The following is a 23,919-nucleotide window of genomic DNA, read 5'->3' as shown; positions in this document are numbered from 1 at the left end:
GGAAGGCTGTCCCTGTTAACCTGGGGAACAGAGGCTTGGCTGGGGAACGAGTGGCAGTTGTGGATGGTCCCCGACCGCAGGGCTCCAGAAACGTGAATGATAAACCTCACCCATTTCGAAGCAAAAGAAATTAGTTTGAAATTTAAATTTTTTAAAAGACCATTTATTTGAGAAAGAGAGCACAAGAGAGGGGAAGGGCAGAGGGAGGAGAAGCAGGCTCCCCGCCGAGCAGGGAGCCCAACACAGGGCGGGATCCCAGGACCCTGGGATCATGATCTGAGCCAAAGGCAGCTGCTTCAGCTACTGAGCCACCCAGGTGCCCTGGAAATTTAAATATTTAATTTTTGTCCAAAATATCGGTATTAAGTCAACTCTGTGCTGGCTAATTTTCCTTTTTTTTTTTCTTTCTTTTTCTTTTTTAATAATAATTCCCCCTGTAACTTTGGGAGGTGGACTTTAAGATTTTTATTTATTTATTTGACAGACAGAGATCACAAGTAGGCAGAGAGGCAGGCAGAGAGAGAGAGAGGCGGAGGCAGGCTCCCTACGGAGCAGAGAGCCCGATGCAGGGCTCGATCCCACAACCCTGGGATCATGACCTGAGCTGAAGGCAGAGGCTTAACCCACTGAGCCACCCAGGCGCCCTTTTTTTTTTTTTTCATTTTTTAACTGAACTAAGTGTGAAGCAGGACATGGCAGATACCCTTCAGTCTCACTACAGGCTGGCCGGGCAGCTGTCTTCTTTGTCACTATAAACACCATGACGCTGAAGACCTTGCATTAACTCTGGGCACCAGCTCTCCACTGACCTGTGAATGTCCCCGCAGCCGGACCGGGCAGTCATGACATCTTGTACAGCTCCCTGATGAGGCAGCTTTCCGGCTGGGATCCTGGCTGTTTGAAGTCCTGCACTTTTGAAAAGTTGCAGAGCAAATCTGCAGAAGATCCAAAGGAGACAGTTACTCACGATCAGTGTTAAAAATACTGCAAGTCAAAGTCCAGTTGAAAAAGCCATGCTTCAGGTCGATCATTGCAGTTAGCTGGGAACTGAAGATCTCAACCCTGGGGAAGCAGCTGACTTGATCATTGAAACCAGGTGATAATAAGAACAATGGCTAGGGACAATGGCATTTCACCGCTCTTGCGCTGATGAAAAAATTACCTTCCTCAGCCGCATCTCTGGAGTCAATGAGTTTTTAATAAATAAACACCAGAGATCAGAGGCAGCAGCTGCAGAATGTAGATAAAGGAAGGTTCAGGGTGGCTGGAAGTTTGAGCCGAGGGTCTTTGTCCTAATAACTCCTCCCAAGACATGCCTTGTCTGTCCCGCACCGTCTGGCCTAGTTCTGCAGTCAGCCTGTGCCTCCTTGGATGAGTCACTGAACCTGTTGGAACCCTTCGAGTCTTCATGTATCACATGAAGATTGTGCCTTCTGTATCGGAGTAGTTGTGAGGATCGTATGGTTTCAAGCTTGGATTGGCTTCACAATGATCTAAGAGAAGAGAAAAGGTCAGTCACATGGAGAAATCAAGCTTGATCAGGAAGGTGACGGCTGACACTGAGCACCACACACCAAGAGGCCCATTACCCCATTCATTCTGCTTTAATCTGAAATAGGTTTGAAATTTTCCATAATTAAAACTTAAAAAAAAAAAAGAAACGGGTAAAAATGTATGTCTGTAAGGAACAGTATGTTTCAAAGGATCGAGGAGTTGAGGTTTTGCACTTAACGAGCCAGACACTTTGCGTTCAGTATGTAGGAGTTTGTTTGGGGGAAGGTAATCTTCAAGGATAAATGAGTTGGGCTAAAATAATTATTTTTTCTGTGTGACCTTAGTTTGAACACGTCTGCACATTTTCTGTCACCTCTTGTGTCTTAGAATCTACTTACGTGAAAATGAAAGAAACAGATTTGACCTTTCATTTCATAAAAGACAATATAAATGGGTCTGTGTGGAGTGTTTCTGTGTGTGTGGTAGAGGATAGAGGTAATGATTATTTGTCCTTCAGATATTTTCACATTTTACATTATTGGGAAGACCCTTGGATATTATAGTGATTTTTATTTTTTTAATCTGTTTTTATTAGCAAAATGCTCTTTCCAACTTAAAAGTCTATACATTGCTTTACTTTGGTTTATAAGAGCGAATGTTTTAAATCAGCATAAAAGGCAGAATGCTTTCATGTTCACAGCATGATCAAATGAGGTCATGCCATGCTTGTGATTCAAATTTCATTTTTTAAGGACTTAATTCTGGGATGTGTCTGGTAGGTTAGAAATAGGATTGTACCTCACCAAATATACATTAGGATACTTATGGTTATTTTCAAGATCTGCTCATACAATCTAGAAGTGATTTGAACACACTGAATTACATTCTGATGTACTTTAAAATGTAACTGTCTTTTGGGTAGGCGTTGTCAACCGTGGGAATCTTCAAGTTGGGGAACACGTAAGGTGGGTGTGTAAAAACTCTCCCTAGAGTTTGGGGCCACTTAGATAGTTTTGAGTGAATAACTTTCTACTCCTCAGTTCCCGGGCTTTCCCACCAAACATGTAGTACAACAGTCCTTCTACCCTAGCACTAAAGAAAGACATAACTAACTCTCACACACCTGGCCCCAGGGTGCAAAACCTGGGGACAAAGGGGGACAGAGTAGAGCAAGGCAAAGAGTTCAGGATATCAGTGTCATGTTCACAACGGTGTGACTCTAATGACTGAGCAACAAATTCTTCCGCTCATTGGATGGTTAGAAATCCTGCTGCTGCTGCTAACAAAAATGAAGGACCTAAAGGAGTTGTATTATGATGCATCATTGAAAAAAATCTTTGCAGTGTAGGCAATTTTGGCATGTAATTCAGGAGTTCACGGAATTAGTGACACTGCTTTAACAAAGTTCATCTACTTACTTATGCAGAGGAGACGTCTCAGCACTAACATTGATGAAAACAAACATTGGGATGGTGTTTGTACCAAAAATAATAAAATGCCTGGGGATAAACTTAACCAAGAAGGTGAAAGAGCTATACTCTGAAAACTATAAAACACGGATGAAATAAATTGAAGATGATACAAATAAATGGAAAGATATTCCATGCTCATGGATTGGAAGAACAAATATTGTTAAAATGCCCATATTACCCAAAGCAATATACAGGTTTAATGCAGTCGCTATCAAAATACCAACAGCATTTTTCACTAGAGCAAATAATCCTAACATTTGTCCAGAACCACAAAAGACCTCAAATAGTGAAAATAATCTTGGAAAAGAAAAATGGAGGCATCACAATCCCAGATTTCAAGATATTCTACAAAGCTGTAGTAATCACAACAGTATGATACTGGCACCAAAATAGACACATATATCAATGGAACAGAACAGAGAGCCCAGAAATAAACCCATAATTATATGGTCAATTCATCTTTGACAAAGGAGGCAAGAATATGCAATGGGAAAAATCTCTTCAACAAATAGTGTTGGAAAAACTGGACAGCTACATACAGAGGAATGAACCTGGACTAACTTCTTATACCATACACAGAAATAAACTCAAAAATTAAGGACATAAATGTGAGGCCTGGAACCATGGAAACCTGGAAGAGAGCACAGACAATAATTTCTCCGACATTGGCAATAGCAACATTTTTCTAGATTCATCACCTGGGCAAGGAAAAAAAGAGCAAAAATAAACTGTTGGAACTACATCAAAATAACAAGCTTCTGCATAGAAAAATAAACAACAAAACTAAAAGTCAATCTAATGAATGGGAGAAAATGTAAATGACACCTCTGATCAAGGGTTAGTATCCAAAATATACAAAGAATTTATACCTCGACACCAGAAAACAAGTAATACAATTAAAAAATGGGAGAAGACATGAACAGACATTTCTACAAAGAAGACATCCAGTTGGCCAACAGACGCATGAAAAGATGCCCAACATCACTCATCATCAGGAAAATGCTAATCAAAACTAAAATGATATATCATCTCACACCTGTCAGAATGGCTATAATCAAAAACACAAAGAGACAACAAATGTTGGTGAGGGTGTGGAGGAAAAGAAACCCTTCGACACTGTTGGTGGGAATGCAGACTGTTGCAACCACTCTGGAAAACTGTGGCGTTTCCTCAAGAGGTTAAAAATAGAGCTATCCTACGACTCAGCAGTTTTACTACTAGATATTTACCCCAAAGATACAAATGTAAAGATCCAAAGAGGCACATGGACCTCAATATTCATAGCAGCATTGTCCACAATAGTCAAACTATGGAAAGAACCTTGATGTCCGTTGACAGATGAATGGATAAGGAAGATGTCCATATATACAATGGAATATTACTCAGCCATCAGAAAGGATGAATACTTAGCATTTACATTGAGATGGATGGAATTGAAGGATATTATGCTGAGGGAAATAATTCAGTCAGAGAAAGACATTTATCATATGGTTTCACTCGTATGTGGAATATAAGAAATAGTGCAGTGGATCACAGGAAAAGGGAGGGAAATTGAATGGGAAGCAACCCGAGAGGGAGACAAACCATGAGAAATTCTTAACTATAGGAAACAAACTGAGGGTTGCTGGAGAGGCGGTGGGTGAGGGATGGAGTAGTTGGGTGATGGACATTAAGAAGGGCACGTGATATGATGAGAGTGGGAGTTACATGCAACTCATGAATTATTGAACTCTACATCTGAAACTAATGATGTACTATATGTTGGCTAATTGAACTTAAATTTGAAAGAAAATAAAATGAGGTTAATCTTTAAAAAAATAAATTTCTATAATAAAAGTTTATTTTTTACTCTTTTAAATGGTGGTCATCAAATTACTTATGATATGTCAATTCCATTGGATATGGAAAGAGTAGTGAAACAATCGTATTTTTAATTGTGAGTATTCTAATATGTGGGAAATTATGCATTTTACAACTGCTTAAACTTTTGAAAAATTTAGTTCTCTACTTAGGAATAGGAAATTATTTTGAGATATGTGAGTAAATGTTTGAAAGTCCCAGGTCCACAACATGTTGGAAGTTGCACCGAATCCTGAAGAAGGACACTGCATTTATGGAGTTTCCCATCAAATCTAACTGAAGATGTTGCCTTTGTTCCTCAGGACGGTCTGACGCCCCTGCACTGTGGAGCAAGGAGCGGCCATGAGCAGGTGGTGGAAATGCTGCTCGACCGAGCGGCCCCCATTCTTTCAAAAACCAAGGTAATTTCTTCCCAAGTTTTTGGACGTGGACTGTATTTCACTTTGCATGCCTTTACTTCTGTTGAGCTTATTTAACTGCCTTTGAATCATAGAAAAATGATACCGTTCCAACGTAGCAGTGAAGAGTAGCCTAGTTCAGATCTTGGAGAACCTTAACATTAGTTTGGGTTTCTGAAGCCTTTCGATGGAGTGCGCCCTGCCACAAAGTCGTCTTTGTGTGTGTTGCTTGTTTTTGCTTTATTTTGGGAACACTCACTGCTTGATCTTATTCTGTGAAATTTTCATAGCTCATCAATCATTGCTTATTTGTGAAAGAAAATATAAGATCTATAGTCTCGAAAGTCTGGGGACTGGCTCTCTTTGTCCCGCCCTTTGGTTTATTTCTTGAGGGCTTACAGATTATTAAAGAGGATATCATTAAACTGATAAAGGCTGGAAACTTTGGAACGATGGCATCTTGCTTGGGCCTTTGGCAAAGTTGACATATGCAAAAAGAATGCATGATGATTGCCCCAAAATGAATGTCTTACAAAATGTCTTCTGGATTTTTATGATAAAGCCTTTGACACTATTTAATAAGAGAATATTTGTAAATAAATTTTGAAACATACGGAATACCTGAGTCCCACAATTTTTGTTAATCTGATCAGTGATACTTGGAAGCTGCATTAAGCTTTATAAAGAGCCTTACTTCTAAATGGCATCAAAACAACAAAAATACATGTTACTCCTCTTTGCCAGTACTATGGTCGGTGTTTCCTCAACAGTCTAGTGGAGATGGACCAGGGTCAAGGTGGTCTGAACAATTCCCTCACTCTTTTGAAATGCAGGGTTTACATTAGTAACCAAGCGAGGTGTTACCAACAGTTTGAAACAGCCACAGTATTTCATTGTATGTGATGACACCTTGGCCTTTTGAGTTCTTCTCATCTAAGCCCTTCTGTTTCTGCTTTATCCTTTCAAGAAGTCTGTATCTATCTTTTTTCCACCTCTACTGCTTTCTTCCAAGTCACCTCACCACTAACTGGAGCCTGCAATAGCTTCCTTACTGGTGCCCCCATCCCGCCATGGTCCTCTCCAGCCCCATTCCCAGTGCACAACAGTCAAAGTAGCCAGATCACGTCAACCAAACTGTGTCACCTCCTGCCTAAAAACCCTTGTTCTCTTCAAAATTAATTTTCATTTCATCAAAACAATAAGGCATAGCTAAAAATAAAATTGCTGTCTCCGTCTTTTCTCCCTTTTGTTCATCTCATTGTCTTTTCTTTCTTTCCAAGATATTTCCTTGATTTTTTTTCTTCTGTGCTTATAATGGGCAAGAACATTTTCTTGTTCTCTGATAACTTCTTTTCTTAAAGCATCCAGTTCTTGTTTAATGGATGCAATATAGTCTATTACCTTTCTGAGAACACCCCAGATAATTTCCCTTTAATTTTTTCCTGCCTCTCTTCTATCTCTTATTCCTCACAATATCTTTTTTCTCTGTGTTGATTTTTTTCTCTCTCTTTCATGTTGGGATTTCCCACAGATGTCTGTACCCCACCATCAGTGTCAGGCACTAACATTTGAGTGGAAACTCTATGCAAGTGTAGGCAGGGCTCCACTGGTGGTGGGCCATACACGTCCCCCCATATCACGGTTAGTTGCCCTTTTTTTCTGGCAAGTTCAGTTATTTTGAGAGATGAATCTGCCAATGTTTTGCAGTGTAGAAGCTGTGTCAGTACATTCCAAGTAAGAAAAAGGAAAGGGGACTGTCATTCTCCTAGCTCTCTATGCATACATCAATCACTATAGTGATAACGAATACTTACGTGGTGTCTAAGCACTTTACATATATGGACCCACTGAATCCTCACAATGAGGCACCAGTTTTACTGTTAGGCCCTTTTTATAGATGAGGCAACTGAGACCCAAAGAGTTAAAATAACTTTCTCAAGAGAGCTCAGCCCATGTCAGAACAAGGATTTGAACCTAGGCAGTCTAACTGGAGAGACCACACTCTTGACACCCATGCCAGCCTTCCTTTTTCTGTGAGCACCTGGTATCACTCCAGAGCCTCACCACTGCCACTGCCCGGGCTCCTACATCCAGAATCGCTCTGCTTCAGTTTCTCCAGAAACTAAACTCCTGATTTCCTGAAAGGGACAAGGGGGCAATCCTCTTGCTTTGCTAGGTCCGAAGGACCTGGAAACCTGACTGCTCCATACACAGGTGAACCAATCCTGCTTTTGACTCCAAGCCTCATCTTTATCTTCCAAGTTGTGTCATGTTTCCATCTGCCCTGCCTTTGGGGCATCTGAGAAATCAATCACCTGAGAAATCAATCACCTGTCTTTATTTGATGGAGCTACATCATTGAGCCTATTGTGTACATCTTTTTCCAGTTCTGTATTCAGTGACATCATGTTGATGGCTCGAAATCAGTCATAGTGGGGTTCTTCGCACCATGGGGATTGGCAAATGCCACATATTGGGGTTTTTCTTTTTTTTTTTTTTAAGATTTTATTTATTTATTTGACAGAGAGAGAGATCAGAAGTAGGCAGAGAGGCAGGCAGAGAGAGGGGGAAGCAGGCTCCTCACTGACCAGAGAGCCCAACACGGGGCCTGATCCCAGGACCCTGAGATCATGACCCAAGCTGAAGGCAGAGGCTCAACCCACTAAGCCAAACCAGGTGCCCTGGGGTTTTTCTTTTTCAAAGAGCTGTTGTTGTTAAACATTAACCAGTAACACCGCTGATGTACCCTTCCACAGAAGCTTAGCATTCTACCTTCTCTCTTCTGCTGGATGTGTTAACACACTAAACCCTCTTTTCACATTCTAAAATGTATAGACATCACACCTTTGTTTTTATTTCCTTTCCTGTGTGTTTTGGGGGTGTGTGCGTACATGCCCTTGTGGAATTTATCTTTTAAATTGCTTCAGAGTTTGGGAAAGGATGGATACGTATAGGTCACATCTACCATGTTTGTTCAGAAGTAGCCTCCTGCCCTAATAAATTCCTGACCAGCATCTGACCACCTCCCTGACTTTCCTCTTGTTCTGCTCCCTACCGTCTTCCAGCCAGCTGGCCTGCTTCCACTTTCCAGAATGCACCAGGTTTACCCTCACGTCCTGTGCCTGTAGATGGAGTTCCCTCAGCTTGTCCCAGATCTCTGCGGTCTCTACCCATTTTCTAACTCAGTGTTTTGTTCTCACAAAGGCCTCCTTATTAGCTTCTCTTCCTGTGTACTTATCTCTCTCCTTGGTAAAATGGAAGCAAGGACTTTGCCTCCTTCGGTGTGGTATCCCAGACCCCTAAATTAGTGTCTGGCACATAGTAGACCTCCCGGAAACATTTCCTGAATGAATGTTAAGTGAATGAATGTGTTTCTGACTTTAAGGCCATCTGTCTAATTCCTCAAGGCTTTCATCTTTCTGAGCTAAAAAAAGCCGTTGTGTTGGATCTGTATGTTCAGCTTTACGAGGGGGCAATGTGTGATAAGACCCCTCTCCCTAGGGCAGAGGGTCTTTACTTTCTTCTCCTCCTTCTCCAATGACCTATAACTTATCTAATCATATATTGTTATTTTGTGTATCATAAGAGAATTTTCTTCTTTTGTTGGCACTGCCTCCCATCTCTACTCTCCACGACTATCATTTGATCTCTGAGATTTTGTTTCTTTGTTTACTTCACCATTCAGAACATAAAGCAAAGGAATGTCTTGGCAGGGAGGAAAGGAGATGTATGTGTGCTCGTGGGTGGCAGGATCTCAGATGAGAAACGTCCCCGTCTTTTGTTGCATGTTAGTATCTACTTTGATTTAGAATGTTAGAGTGGAATTTTTTAGGCAAAAATATTCTCTTTTTTTAAAGATTTTATTATTTGACACACAGAGAGAGAGATCACAAGTAGGCAGAGAGGCAGGTGGGCAGGGGGTGGAGGAAGCAGGCTCCCTGCTGAGCAGAGAGCCTGATGCAGGGCTCGATCCCAGGACCCTGAGATCATGACCTGAGCTGAAGGCCGAGGCTTTAACCTACTGAGCCACCCAGGCACCCCTAGGCAGAAATATTCTGAATGACCATGTATGAAGTCTTTAAAGTTACATGAATATTTATTTTTCTATATATGCCGCACAATGTGGGGAAATTATAATCCATGAAATTTTACTTGCAAGGAACACGACTAGTGTTGTGTTGAAATATATCACAGTGAGTGAATGGTACTGTGAGGGCGGCTAGAGGAAGGCTTGCACTGTTTCTATCTTGATCTACTATTTTATGTCATTAATAGATAAATTACGGGAAATAACTTGGCCCAGAGGATTCAGAAATCCCGGAGTCATCAGTGCCTATTTAATACATCATTATTTTCAAAGTTCACCGATGACACGTGTTTTGGAAACTGAATTTGCACTCGCTTCCTGCCCACCCCCAGATATGTTTAACTAAGTTACAGTGATGAACAGAGCCTCTCTTGACAATTGGATTCTCTAGAAATTTCCAAGGCTCCTCCACTTTGCCTCCATATTTGAAGGAAGCATGCGCGAAAGGACTGACATCTTAATGCCTTATTTTTGTCTTCGCTGGGAAATAAGTACCAGATGCTAAATATCCCTCCAACCTGCTTTTAAGTCTCTACTTACCTTTGAGCCTCTTTATTTCTTCTCACAACTCTTTAAAGAATTTTTGACTTATTCCTACCATGCATGATTAACTGTGTTGTTGATCCCAGTTGATTTAAACGGAGGCAGGTGTTAGTTGATGAGTTGGTCATTGCCTTGCCTTTCCTCATCACAGACACAGGGGGGCACCAGACTGATGGAAGAGGAAAAATTTCCTTTCTACATTGATAGGAAATGAAATGTGTTATTTTAGTCAGATCTTTTTTTATTAATCAAATCAATATATAAATATCAAGTGTTAGTAACTTGTAAGGAAAAAAAAAAGCCAGTGTAATGAATTCCAATCTACTTTTGCTTTTTAAAAAAATGTTTTTAAATCCTTCTCACTCTTAAATATTAAGAATTTCAGGGATGCCTGGCTGGCTTAGTCCATGGAGCATACAGCTTTTGATCTCAGGATTGTGGCTTCAAGGCCTATTTGGGAATGGAGATTACTTAAAATCTTAAAAAAAAAAAAAAAGGAAAAGAAAAAAGAAAGAATTTTAGTTCACTGGGAATAAGATAAATAATGGACGTTAGTGCAATTCACATGTTTTTAAAAATTAGGCTCCATGTCCAGTGTGGAGCCCACCACGGGCCTTGAACTCACAGCCCCAAGATCAAGACCTGAGTTGAGATCAAGAGTTGAATGTTTAACTGACTGAGCCACCCAGGCACCCCAATTCACGCCATTTTTAAGACCAGAAAATAAATCATCTTGAAAAATTTGTTTTCAGCTGATAAAAGAAGTGAGAGGACTAGGTTTAAAAGTAGCTATAGTTCAAAACAATCATCAAGACCTTTTAAAAAGAGGGTGCCTGGCTGGCTCAGTTGGTAGAACATGTGACTTTGATCTTTGATCTCGTGTGTCGTATAGAGTTTACTTAAAATTAAAAGTAATATGACATGTTAACTACTTGGAATTTAGATAATCTTTTTAAAAAGGCTTTTAAAAAAGAAAAGGTATTTCTGTGTGAAAAACTAGGTTTTCATCTTCTCATATTTGTGCTGTATTTTATGTTCGGGACATTTGTATTTAAAAGGTAAAACAATAAACTCTGATTTTCTTATGTGTTCCAGAATGGATTGTCTCCATTGCACATGGCCACACAAGGGGATCACTTGAACTGCGTCCAGCTTCTCCTCCAGCATAATGTGCCCGTGGATGACGTCACCAATGACTACCTGACTGCCCTCCACGTGGCTGCCCACTGCGGGCATTACAAAGTCGCGAAGGTCCTCCTGGACAAGAAAGCGAACCCCAATGCCAAAGCCCTGGTGAGTGGCTAAGCCAACAGCTCCAGTCTGTGTTGTCTTGCTGACAACGTGCGACCTCCGCATGAGAAGAGATTACTTTGAGGAGGTAAAAATAGAAGGTCTAGTTAAGTAAAGTGTACTTCCCCTTAACTTTTCCCAAATATCCTTTAAAGAAACAGCCTATTTCTGATGTGAACAAGGCTGATGGGGCTAAATCATTAACCTCTTTATGGTCGCACTGGTGAATCTCTTACATAAGTAAGACCCAAAGACTGTAGGTGTAAAAAAGACTGAGGTGATCACACTTATCTCACTGAGGGTATAGTTATAATTATATGAATTAAAAACTTTTTTCCAAGATCTAAAAACATGAGGAAAAGTGGTCAAAAAACTTTCTCTTACACATCAGTGGTCTAGGAATTTGTGAGCTAAAATTTTGTGTTATGTTTACCATGTAAGCTAACATATGGCCAGTCATCTCCTTTTCCTATTGATAAAAATGAAAATTTGGTCTCATTTGTAGTCTTAACTCCTAAAGTGATCTAATATTTTAACCCCTAGTTGTATTATAATTTGATTTTCTTGATGAGATAGGGTTTTTGTCTTTGGAAAAATAAATAATCCCAATTTGGTAAGCTGTTTAAATTTAGTTCAGAATAAGCACCCGTGTTTAGGAAAAAATCAGTCACCAAATGCTAGGGAAGACATGTAAATTGACTAGCAATTTTAAGGTAAAGGCTGTCATCTGATCAACCGATTTAGAAAGGGTCGCTGTTCCTTTCCAACTGGTATTGTCTCCCTGTCCCAATGGACCCCCAGTGCCTCTGCTTCTCTGGGGGCAGGAAACATGAGGACTGAGGAACACTCTGACCCCAGCCTGTCATTGTCACTAAAAGCTTTTACTGAAACAGTATTTCAAAAGCTGTTGACTTGCCCAGTATATCAAGCATATCTTTGAATTCTGAGAAGGGAGGAAAAGAAATTAGCAGTCATGACTCATTTTTCCATACAAGAGAAAAAAAAAAGCCTTAAAACAGGGTGTGGACATTCACTCTCATTTTCCACTGACTTGGAAGATTTCACAATATGTGGAGGTTAGAGCCAGTCATCCTGGGATGGACTATGGCCAGGTAAACGGTCTCAGAAGGAAAATGGTCTCATAGGAAACGCCTATGGTGACTTGGACGTAAGCTTTTAGAGTGGACCCTGATACTTTATAGTTCTCTATGGCGACTGAAAAATGCTCTGTGGTCCCAATGATCAAGCGGTATGATTTGGAGCTAATTTGTGAAAAAACAGACTCCTTTATTAGATTAAATGTGAAACCAAGTGATCCAAATAATGTTGGGTTGTTTCCTGCTTCCTTGGAGTAAACACCTATTTGAACCTTAAAACTGGAAGGGACTAAAACATTCTAGAACCAGTCTTGTAGTTGTCCTAAAATTCAACAGAGAATGCTGAATGGCATTGGCAGAGTTTGGGCTGTGAGGACAAATGTTTGGGTCCAGCTGTTTTTAGTCTGTATTTGAAATGAGATGGAGGAGGGAGGGACATATTATTTGGAAGAGTGAATTCCAAAATAAAATAATCTAAAAAAGCGCATGGCCATTTTGCCTCAGCCACCAAGAGGCTGTGACAAAAATTCACTTCCTGTTCGTGATCAGCAGAGCACTGTGGATTTCTAGGAGCAGCTAGATTGCCTACGCTTCCAGAGAAGAATCCGCGTTCTGTTTAACCCCTCATCACGTCATTTACTTCCAAATCCTTACAGAACATCATTTTGCAAACATTTTACCATACTCGGAGGAATTGTATCTCCACGGAATGTGGTCATGTACTTCTGTGTCTTTGTCCCTTTCAGAACGGCTTCACTCCTCTTCATATTGCCTGCAAGAAGAATCGAATTAAAGTCATGGAACTCCTTCTGAAACACGGTGCATCGATCCAAGCCGTAACCGAGGTGAGGCGAGTAGGATGTCTAGCCTTCGCCGGGTCACCAGAGTATACCTTCACAGCTGGAGTCCCAGAGCCATCCTCAGCGAGCACCTAGTTGTGCTGTGTGTGTGATTGCCACCGATGACTGTGTAGACCCTTCGCCCAAGGGGCTGCCAGTCCGGAGGAGAACAGACAGGAGTCTGGGGGGTGGGTGCAAACACATTATCCAAAACATATGCTTCATGCTCAGGGGTGAGTGGTACCATCAACGAAAGCGTTTAATTTTCATGAAATCCTGTCATGCAGCGCTTCTCAGTGGGGGCGATTTTGCCCCCCAGGGGGCAGCTGATAACGTCTGGAGGTATTTTCAATGGTGACAGTCACATGGTACTACTAGAAGCCAGATGCCAATGAATAGTTGACAGTGTATACAGGCCAGCCTTCTACAACAAAGAATTATCTGGTGCGTAATGTCAACTTTGCCAAGGTGGAGAAACTCTGTATACTCGAACCTCTGGGTGTTTATAAACTGAACACTTCTCTCCCTCAAAATTCAGAATGAACGACACACAGAGTTGCTGAAGTTAATAAAGGACTAGCTCTAGGTTTCTTTTGTACAAACTGACATGGAACTCAGAGGAGTGTTCCACCAGGACCAGTGCTGAGCCTGCAAGACAGCAAACCAGGCTCGTCCTCCCCTGGCCCCTCTGGACTCTCCTTCGCTACTCCACCCCCAGCACTCTGGTCTCCCTAGATGCCAGCCATGATACTTCCCCAGACTGGACACCCTTTCACTCACCTCCCTATCTCTGCACCCTGCATGTGTCACCCCTGCTTTGCTCGGCTAATCCTACACACCCGCCAGGACAGGATCGGGGGCCACCTTCCCCAGGAAATCCCTCACCCCTGGCCTAGTGTAGGAGCTCCCCTGCAGACTGCCTCTTCCCATCAAGGCACGTATGACCTAGCTGTTCTCCCGCCCCCAGAGAGTCCAGACTCCATGGGCACAGGCTGAGCCCCACTGGTCTGTAGATGCCAGCAACACAGTGTAGGCCATTCAGTAAAGGTTTGTTGAATGCATCAGTAAAGACTGTAGCATTGGAAGCAAATAGGAAGTTTGAGATCTAGCTTAGTGACTGTTACTTTGCCTGAGTTTCTTATCTGCAAATGAAATATTTGCCTTGATTTGTGACACAATTTTAAAATGATTAAATGGTTGAAAATATTACTACTGCTTTATTCTTTCTTCACTCTTACGGCTTTATTATGGCACTTGTGATTTTAAAAGCTTATTCTCAGTGCGCAGCAACCGTTTTTAAAGTCAGAGTGGGCTCTGCGATCAAATTTTTTTGACTGATGTTTGAATAAATATCCAGAGATGTCAACGTCTGAGAAGGGGCTGTTGCCAGTCCTGTACTCCCTCAGAGCTCCCAAAGGCAGCCAGACGGAGATGAGGGCTTGGCCCTGCACGTGTTCTAAGGACTCCCCCTGCTGATGGAGAAAAGTGCCAAATTACAACACAGAGCTTTTCCCTGGTTCCCTCGGTTGCCACTATCTGAAGGTGGAGCAACCAGAATTCTTTCTCTTCTACCTTTTACCTCACTATTATTAGGCAGAGTTCCTTTCCCATATTTTTTTGACATTTCTCAAATTTCTCTTGAGATTGGTATCTCCTTCTCACTCTCTTTAAAAAAAAAAAAAGAAAAAGCTTTTTCTAGGCATGTTAAGTATTTTTACCAAATGATGATGTTCATGTTGCAAGTGGAATGAAATTCTAAAAAATTATAAGTGGCATCATTTCACATACAAAGCACAAGTGTTACGGCTGTGTGTTTGTGTGTGTAGGATTAGAGACAAAAAAAAAACATTTAAAGTCTAGTCTAGTGACCTTTGTATTATTTGCCTTAATTATGTCACCTTAATTTATAATATTCATAAAATTAAACAATTGATTAAAGATGTAATGCTGATTTGCTCATTTATTAGAAGGTTGGCATTAAGTACCCCCCTTAGACACACACACACACACACACACACACACACACACAGTTATATGGATAAAGAAGGTTTGGTAGCAAAGGGGAAAAAAACTTTAAGTCATTTTTCTCTAATTTTTTCTCATTGATCTTTATAAAATATATGAATTTTTTCTTCTTTAGTGGATATGACATAGGTCTTTCATAATCACCGAACCTGCTTTAAGGAAATGATGATCATGTCCTGATGCATTTATCTTATTGAATCTGAATCTATGCCAATAATAGGCAGGGCCCTGGTGTCTTTGATCTGATCACTCAAGTGGTTATATTAAGGTGGGTGGGTGGAGGGCAGGCAGGGAGGCAGGCAGACAAAACCTTTTTATGATAAGATCACAAACCAGCATTTCCCTCTTTTCTTCCTAGTCGGGCCTTACCCCAATCCATGTTGCTGCCTTCATGGGGCATGTAAATATCGTATCACAACTAATGCATCATGGAGCCTCTCCAAACACCACCAATGTGGTAAGTATCCTTCTAAGAAAGAAGGTCCAATTATGAGTATTTCAGAAACTGGTGAAGGTTGTTCTTATTTACTTATTTTTTATTATAATAGGTTAATTACTAACTTAATTACTATTTACTAATTACTATTTGCTGCTTAAAAGACAAAATTTAAGAATACCTGTGCTTTCCTTTACTTCGAAGGCAAGATCTGTTCAATTGCTAGCTGATTGTAAAACATTAGGACTTACGGTTGTGTGTATTGACCTTACAGATATGTTACTATTGGATATTATACTCTAAAAAATAACTTTGGTAGAGGGGAAGATTTTTTTTTTTTTTTAACAATAGAAGCATTTAGTAAGTGTTTCATGTTGAGGAAGAACCTCGAATCACCATTATCGTAATTGCAAGTAAATTCAAATTCAAAATGATTTTGTGCTTGACCATGTTATAGCAAAGCCATGGTTACAGCAAATCCATGTTCATAGATCATTGGATGGTATTGCTTTTCCACACTAATCATTGCTCTGCAGAACCACGAGACTCATTTCAGAGTAAGTATCGGAGAGGTGATTTCTCAGCCTAGGTCTGCGTGTGGCATTTAACATTATCTTACAGGACTTTAAGTTAGACGTCATAGTATTATTAGCATAACAGACCACAAGCCTAAGAACCTGCTTGGACTCATGAGCACCACAGCATTAACAATCAAATAAACCACACGCTGGCACAGAAAGGGCCAGCCAAAAGGTCCACACACTCCCCATGACGGTGGGCTTCCAGTAAGGCTCTGTTTTCCGGAGCCCAAATCAGCACATGCACAAGATACAGACCAGCTTCTCAGCTGACAGGTAATCTTTTCTGTAACTAATGCCAGAGAGAAAAGATTTCCCTTCAGTAAGAAGACCCTGGATAATACAGTAAACTCTATCCCAGATGCTTTTCCAGTAAACACAGTAACAAGTTACACGTGAATGTGTCTTTGTATATCTAGGGAGGTGGCTATCCTGTAACGCAAGTAATGCAAGGCTTGATTTAGAAAAGGAATTTGTGGGTGGGTGCCCATGGTGTGAGAGAATCCTTTGATTTCTGTGACTATTTGTTTCTGTCTATCCATTTTTTTAAAATATTTTCATTGTTTGGGGCACCTGGGTGGCTCAGTGGGTTAAAGCCTCTGCCTTCAGCTCAGAACATGATCCCAGGGTCCTGGGATGGAGCCCCGCATCAGGCTCTCTGCTCGGCGGGGAGCCTCCTTCCCTTCCTCTCTCTGCCTGCCTCTCTGTCTACTTGTGATCTCTGTCTGTCAAATAAATAAATGAAAAAATCTTAAAAAAAATTAATAAATGAACAGATGATCTGGATTCAGTTCTTTTGGTGAAAATGGGGGAATGGTTGGGTTGGAGGAGTCCAGTGACAAGGAAAAGGGGCCCGTGGGATAATGTGCAAACTAGGATATTGGTGTGGTGAGGTAAAGCAGAGAAAGCAGGCCAACTGCCTGCAACCGAGTCAGACCCTCAGGTGTGTCTGTGTTGCCCTTGCAGATTTGGGTTTTTGTTTTGTTCTGGGTACAATTCTGATTTGGGGGACCAGGCTTAAGAAGTATATGCAAATATCCAAACTGCCACTGCTTTTGAAAAAGAGGAAGGTGTACCCTGCCAGGGCTGGCATCCTACTCGGCTACTGGCTACCAAAGCCTTCTGCGTGTCAGGCAGCAGTGCCACCCCCCCCCACACACACACCCACCGTGGGTGGGGGGGTGGGGCGCTCTGTCGTGGAGCAGTCCCTGGCTGCTGCCTTCGCTCATTTCCTCTCCTGCTTGGCTCTGGTGAGCATTCACCTGTCAAGCCCTCTGGGGTCCACACGGAGCAACACTTCTGATACTGCCAGAGACTGGGCTCCCCAGTGTTACACCAGCCCTTCCATCATGAATCAGGTGGATATGAACTTCTTGAGTATTCAATTTCCTGTCCTTCCTCATTTTCAATAAGGAAGTGCTTGGGACTATTTTTTACCAAAAAAAAAAAAAAAAAAAAAAAGAAGAAGAAAAGAAAAAACCCTCCATCGTAAGCTTTATGCAAATAAAATATGCCACCCTCCTCCAGAGCTGTAGTTAATTACCTTTGGCTCCTGTTCCCCAGAGAGGAGAAACAGCGTTGCACATGGCAGCTCGATCTGGTCAAGCTGAAGTCGTGAGGTATCTGGTGCAAGACGGAGCTCAGGTAGAAGCTAAAGCCAAGGTACGTGCAACCCATGAAAGCATGTGCTATTGAAGGAAAAAAAACCCTGATTTTATTACAACCTTTAAACACATGCATGCTCTCTTCCAGGAATACTTTCATAAAGTAATGACAAAAGTTCTATCCATGTGATATTGTAAAAAAAAAAAAAAATCCCAACACATTTGTCCATTCAATTATTTGACAAAATTAAATGGAAGAAGAACTTTGTGCCGGAAAGAACTCTATGTCCTTGGCATATTGTTAGCCCTTAGCAGATTTGGAACCAAACCGAGACTTGGTCCAGAGTTTTTCACACTCCATAGAGAAGGACTTAGGCTCAAAACTTCTAGAACAAGCACAGTTCGGAAGCATGACTGAACTCTTTTGGTTAACTTCTATGTCACTGGTCACAGCCATAAAAGGAAAAAGGAAGTTTTTACTTTTTCTTCACAATTTGTGAAGCCATGAAGAGACTTGAGACTTGAATTGGAATGGTTTCAGTTTGAGTTTGAGTACTTCATTCTCTGCCTGGTGTTTAATTTCCAAAAGAAACCCATTGACCTGTCACCCACTACCTGTCAGTTGGTCTGGTTATCAAGATGGCAATTCAGGTCAGGAATTATAAATAAAGACATAAGATTCTTTAACTGCTTAATTTAACCTTCATATATAAATGTACATTTATTTGCCATTTATTTGCACTGTCTACAGTTTCTAGTTTCAGGTTAGGTAGAGAGAGGACCAAGACATGTATGAAGCAGTTTGTATGCAGAATATTTCTAGACTTTTATAATATTCTCCCAATGTATTTAGCTATCTCACCTGCATCTAATTTGACCACAGTTGTTTTTCTCAACTTCTTTCAACACTCTCCAAGCTTTCAACTTAGTATTCTTAGGGAAAAATTGAGTCTTCTCTTTCATACTCATATTTTACCTGCTAACATATTGTGTGATTGTATAATTAAAGTAATTAGTGCAAATATAGCACAAAGTAGTAAAGTGACTAGTACAAACATACTAGTGTGCGAACAAACACAACTAGATCATCATAAGCATGAAATCTGCAGATGAGCACAAAGGTTGTAACGTTCTGAGCAGCAGACACACACTCTGAGTGTCCAATAGACTGTGGTGCCACTTGGTGCATTTTACAGAGGATCTGGAGACCTTTTCTGTTAAAGGGACGAGAGTAAATATTTTAGGCTTTGCCAGATGCACCATCTCAGCCACAGCTGCTCAGCTTTGGCATTCTAGAGCAAAAAGCAGCCATAGGCAATACTACATAAGTAGATGGGCATGTTTGTTTCCAATAAAACTTTATTTACAAACACAGGCAGCAACTGGATCTGGCCCCTGGGTTGTAGTTTCTCAGCCCTGATCTAAAGAGATAGGTTAAATCTGCTTCATCAATAAAGAGCCATGGATAGGAAAGGCTGTACTCTATCACGGATTACAAGAAACCTCACATTTTCTGAGTGTTGTTGGCTCCATACTAAGCATTGTACCCAGGGAATGGTTAACAAGCTGAAATGGAGGACAGAATTCATAGTGATGATGATTTCATTAAGGAGGCAGTATGTATCATGATTAAGAACCTGACTTCCTCAGCCAGACTGCCTGGGTTTGAATCTTGATCCACCACTTCCCAGCTCTGTAATGTTGGGCAATGAATTAACATCTCCATGGCACATTTCTTTTCCTAGTTTCTTCATATAGAAACTGAGAATCCTGATAGTTGCTGGTGATAAGATTGGTGTGATGACGAATGAATGAATGTAGGTGGAGTACTTAGCACAGAGCCTGTGACATGTAGATGCTCAGCAAATGTGCAGTGGTGGTGGTGGCCAAAGGAGAATTATGGGAGATCTTTCTGCAGCAATTATCTTGTTCTGGTTTCAGTACTCTTCTTCCTGTGGTGCCCCAGTTCCTCTTATACTTCTTACATAGACTCTCTTGCTTTGGCCTTGACTCTCATCCTACTTTTCTCTTCAAAGACATCTCCTGTGCTCCAACCTCTTCTGTACACCTTCCCTACAGGAAGCACTTACCTGAACTTTTTTCCCATTCAGGTATGGGATTTCCTTTTGGAAATGAGATGGCCATTGGGATGGCCAGTGGAAAAACGATGGCCCCCACAGGGCATCGTTGGGCAAACTAAAAAAAGATGCCTCTCCCCCTTGGGGATAAGACCCTAAGGGTACAAGATTTGGTGCCTCATGCCTCGGGGTGAATTGTAATAAGGGGCCCTTCTACTGGAGGCGGATCCTGCCCATGCCCTGAATGTACCACTTGACAAACAGAGGGTGGGCTGGCTTTCAGCCCCCTTGGCTGGGAGCCTTTGTGCAGATCTACCTGCACAACCCTGTGCTCCCCACCCCACCCCCTCTGCTTTTGACTATGACAAATACAAGTCAATACAAGAATTTACTCCATTTGAGGACCTAACAGCTGGCAGAGGCAAAATACCTTCTCAGTTATTTGAGTTTTACTAGGATTCATTCCCTTCTCTCCCAAAAAAGGAACCATTGGAGGTTAAAATTTTGGTAAAGTGTGGCAGGTGGTAGTGGGTTAATTTACAGACAGAACTGCTTCTCACACTTTTCAGACTAATAGGTTACTCGAAAGGCATTGAAAGTAGCCTCTGATACCAAGCAAAGTTTTCTGAATGATCCACAATGTCACCGTTGTTTTCTCAACTAATCAGCCTTGTTTTTTCTGCCTTGCACTTAAGGATGACCAAACCCCATTGCACATTTCTGCCCGACTGGGGAAGGCAGATATTGTACAACAGCTCTTACAGCAAGGAGCATCTCCAAATGCAGCCACGACTTCTGGGTACACCCCACTCCACCTCTCGGCCCGGGAGGGACACGAGGATGTAGCTGCATTCCTTCTGGATCATGGCGCATCTCTCTCTATAACAACAAAGGTAGGAAAGTGAGTCTTGGAATCCTGCTGTGTCTCCCAAAAGCCATCCTCCTTACAACTGAGGCCACGTGTCCAAACCACTTTCAGATCAGGAGGTGGATTTCTCTTTCTTTCATTTTTGTTTGTTGTTACTCTTTTGTTGTTTTTGTCTTGTGTGATTAATGGTCTGATGTTTAAAATCTCCACTCTGATGCCTTCAAGCAATAACCTATCACTCAGTCGCTCTGCGGATGCAGGTTGCAAAATTTAGAGCTCACGTTTTGGTAGTGCTATGTAAACCTAGCGAGTCTGATAGATGAATTGGCCTGTGGCATGTCTGAGAAAGCTAGAAATGGGTGTTTCACTCTCCTGTTTGGATGCAGAGAAGTGTGATCCATACACAAGCCGATTAGTAATCGGCAACCCTTGGAAAACTATCTGAATAAACGATGACTGCCTCCAACTATACCCCCTGTAATTCTTTAGGCTCCTCAGTAGAGCTGAGATGCACAGTTTCTGGATCTCATTTAATATGTGAAACAGAGTGAGTGGGGATTAGGTTTTGAGTGCCCCAGCCCTTCCACTGTGCCAGCTGCCTGTTGGCTCTAGTTGGCTTTAGTCTCATGAGGTCAGATGTGCTGATGACCCTCCAGTCTCTGACTCATGCTTGGGACCCTCCATAGCAGCGCATGCTGACGGACTGGTGGATCTCCAGATCCTTGTGGGAGCAGGTAGCAAGCAAGAGCAGCTACTCAACTCTCAGTACCCAACTCTGGCAGATTTCCTGGGCTGGAACCATGTGTTGTTACTCAGTCCACCTGTGGTAGCTAAGATTCAAGAATCTCTGACTCCTGAGGACTGAGGCATAGCAAAAGACAATGTGTATACACGCAGGACTTAGAGAAGCGGACGTAAAAGGCTCCAGCCTGGTGATGTGAGGTCCAGACTTGTCCTGGATTTTCCCAAGCCCCCCAAATCCAAACTGGGCCTGGGACCCAGTAACCTATTCTTCCCAAAGTGTGAAACCCTAAAACACAGCAGGAGTACACCCCAGACCCAGCTCTCCACCATCGTCCTGGTCAGATGCCTAAGAAGTCCCAGAGTTAGTGGCATGTGGTGGCTCAGTCAACAGAGTTAGGAAGATGCAAAATCCTGATCCTCCTTGTTGATAAAGGGACTCGGTCTGTCATCGTCCTGAGTGGGTCTGTCAATGCAGGCTTAACTGTGCTTCATTGTTAGAATCATTTATTGGTTCCAGGAAAGCAACGCCTTTGTGTCATTTCTGTTGTTCATTTTTTTTATGGCTCTTCTTTCAGAAAGGATTTACTCCCCTTCATGTGGCAGCAAAGTATGGGAAGCTGGAAGTAGCCAATCTCCTGCTACAGAAAAGTGCCTCTCCAGACGCTGCTGGGAAGGTATGGAGCCAACTGACCTCAGGCCACTTCCAGGGTAACCAAACCAGCCTTTGCTCCTTCACCAACAGCCACCCAAATTATGACTAGTCCAGAGTTAATTAAGTCTCATAGGATGAAGAGCCCTTTGGACATAGGAAGGTGAATGCTGGGGTCCAAGCGTTGTGGAATCTGGAATGTAAATTGCACTCTGTGTTGAACCCAGACTAATCCCATCTCCCACATCTAGGCTTCTGGTGTTAAGACACTTTTGACCGTGGTTGTTGTTTCTGCACGTGTTTTCAGAGCGGGCTAACTCCACTGCATGTGGCTGCACATTACGATAATCAGAAAGTGGCCCTCCTGCTTTTGGACCAAGGAGCCTCACCTCATGCGGCCGCAAAGGTACCTGGGATTGGCCTGCCTGGACAGGCTGGCGGGCGGCGTCCGCCGGCCTCTGTCCATCCCTTTTGCTGCTCATGGGGCACCCTCCACCTTAGACATCACGGAAAAGTCACAGGCATAGAAGGGCCTCCAGAACTCTGTGCCTTCAGCTATTTGGTCAGTAATGTGGTAGATGCTCAATAAATACTCACTTGCTGGTTGATTTTCCTTAAAAATCCAGGATAATCTGGAGCCTGTGGAGGAAAAGAAGTTGAGGTACTCTTCAGTCAGATTAAAAACATCAGCACGGCCTGAGGGAATAAGAAAGTTTGAGTCGTCAAAGTTATAAAAATACGCCTTATATTTTCCTGGCCGTGAAACATTGCCTCCGAGTTGTTTATTTCTGTTTAATAAAATAGGTTGGGGTTTTATTTATCTATTTTTATTATTCCTAAGGGGAATCTTTATTCCTCTTGTTAGAACATTTTTGACTAGTAGACAACCTACATTTCTCAGAAAAGAGCTCTGTAGGGCGTGTGGCTTTCTTATTAGCCAGACATGCTGATTTGGGAGGCAAATCGTGAAGAAGAGTTTACTTAAAGATAGGTTAATCGAGGGCTGTTGGTTTAATAGGCTCTCTGTTGTCGAGCAGACGGCTGTGATCTGAGAAGACTGGAATGATGCCGCTATATAATGCTGCCCAGTGCTTTCCCTAAATGCTGCTGTTGAAGGAACTTTCAGCATTTTTAAGCTTTTTATGTTTTGGGGGTTTTTTGACTCTGACATTTTGGGGCATCTTTAGGGCCCTCCTTTAACCTTAGTGTTTCAATCAAATGGGTTGTGATCCAATCTGAATGGGGCTGTTCCAGAATGCTTTGGAGACTTTAATAAAAGAGAAGGTTTTTAGGTACCTTCTTTTAGGGAGTAGATTAACTTTGACAGATATTTCTCCTCAGAAACTCTTCACCGATAGGTCTTAATGATCTCCTGTCCCATCCTCTCCAGAATTGGACCCGGTAAGGTCTAGAATTCAGAATCATACCCCTAAATTTGCTTTTCATCTAAATGTGGCTTCCCCCCATAGTTTCTGATCCTGACAAAACATTTTTCCCCATCATAAAGCCATGCCTTGACTTCTGGTAAAGACTTAATCTTCAAAAAAAAAAGAAAGAATAGCATTATTCCCAAGAGCCAAAAGGAATGGAATTATCCATTGAAGAATGAATGGGTAAATAAAATGTGGTGTATACATACAGTGGACTATTATTCAGCCTTAAGAAGGAAGGAAATTCTGACCCAGGCTGCAGCATGAATGAGCCTCAAAGACACGATACTGAGTAAAATAAACCAGTCACGCAAAAGGACAAGTATTGTCTGATTTCAGTCATGTAGAGACAGAAAGTAGAATGTTGGTTGCCGGGGACTGAAGGGAAGAAGAAACGGGGAGTTGGTATTTAATGGATAGCATTTCA

General features: G+C 41.9%; 1 protein-coding gene across 3 annotated transcripts in view; it reads left to right on the top strand.

The window, feature by feature from the left end:
- The window catches only part of ANK3 (ankyrin 3), a 675,546-nt gene that overhangs the window by 505,473 nt on the left and 146,154 nt on the right, over positions 1 to 23,919 (top strand). For all 3 annotated transcript variants that reach the window (XM_047703614.1, XM_047703616.1, XM_047703615.1), the window contains 8 exons: positions 5,129 to 5,227; positions 10,950 to 11,147; positions 12,988 to 13,086; positions 15,464 to 15,562; positions 17,683 to 17,781; positions 20,497 to 20,694; positions 21,989 to 22,087; positions 22,370 to 22,468. In XM_047703614.1, the coding sequence (XP_047559570.1) occupies positions 5,129 to 5,227; positions 10,950 to 11,147; positions 12,988 to 13,086; positions 15,464 to 15,562; positions 17,683 to 17,781; positions 20,497 to 20,694; positions 21,989 to 22,087; positions 22,370 to 22,468 (990 nt within the window). The remainder of the gene's footprint in view (positions 1 to 5,128; positions 5,228 to 10,949; positions 11,148 to 12,987; positions 13,087 to 15,463; positions 15,563 to 17,682; positions 17,782 to 20,496; positions 20,695 to 21,988; positions 22,088 to 22,369; positions 22,469 to 23,919) is intronic.

The sequence above is a fragment of the Lutra lutra genome, chromosome 14 (assembly GCF_902655055.1).
Source record: "Lutra lutra chromosome 14, mLutLut1.2, whole genome shotgun sequence".
Taxonomy (NCBI): Eukaryota; Metazoa; Chordata; class Mammalia; order Carnivora; family Mustelidae; genus Lutra; species Lutra lutra.
Note: the sequence above shows the minus strand (reverse complement) of the source record. Positions and strands in the feature narration are given on the sequence as shown.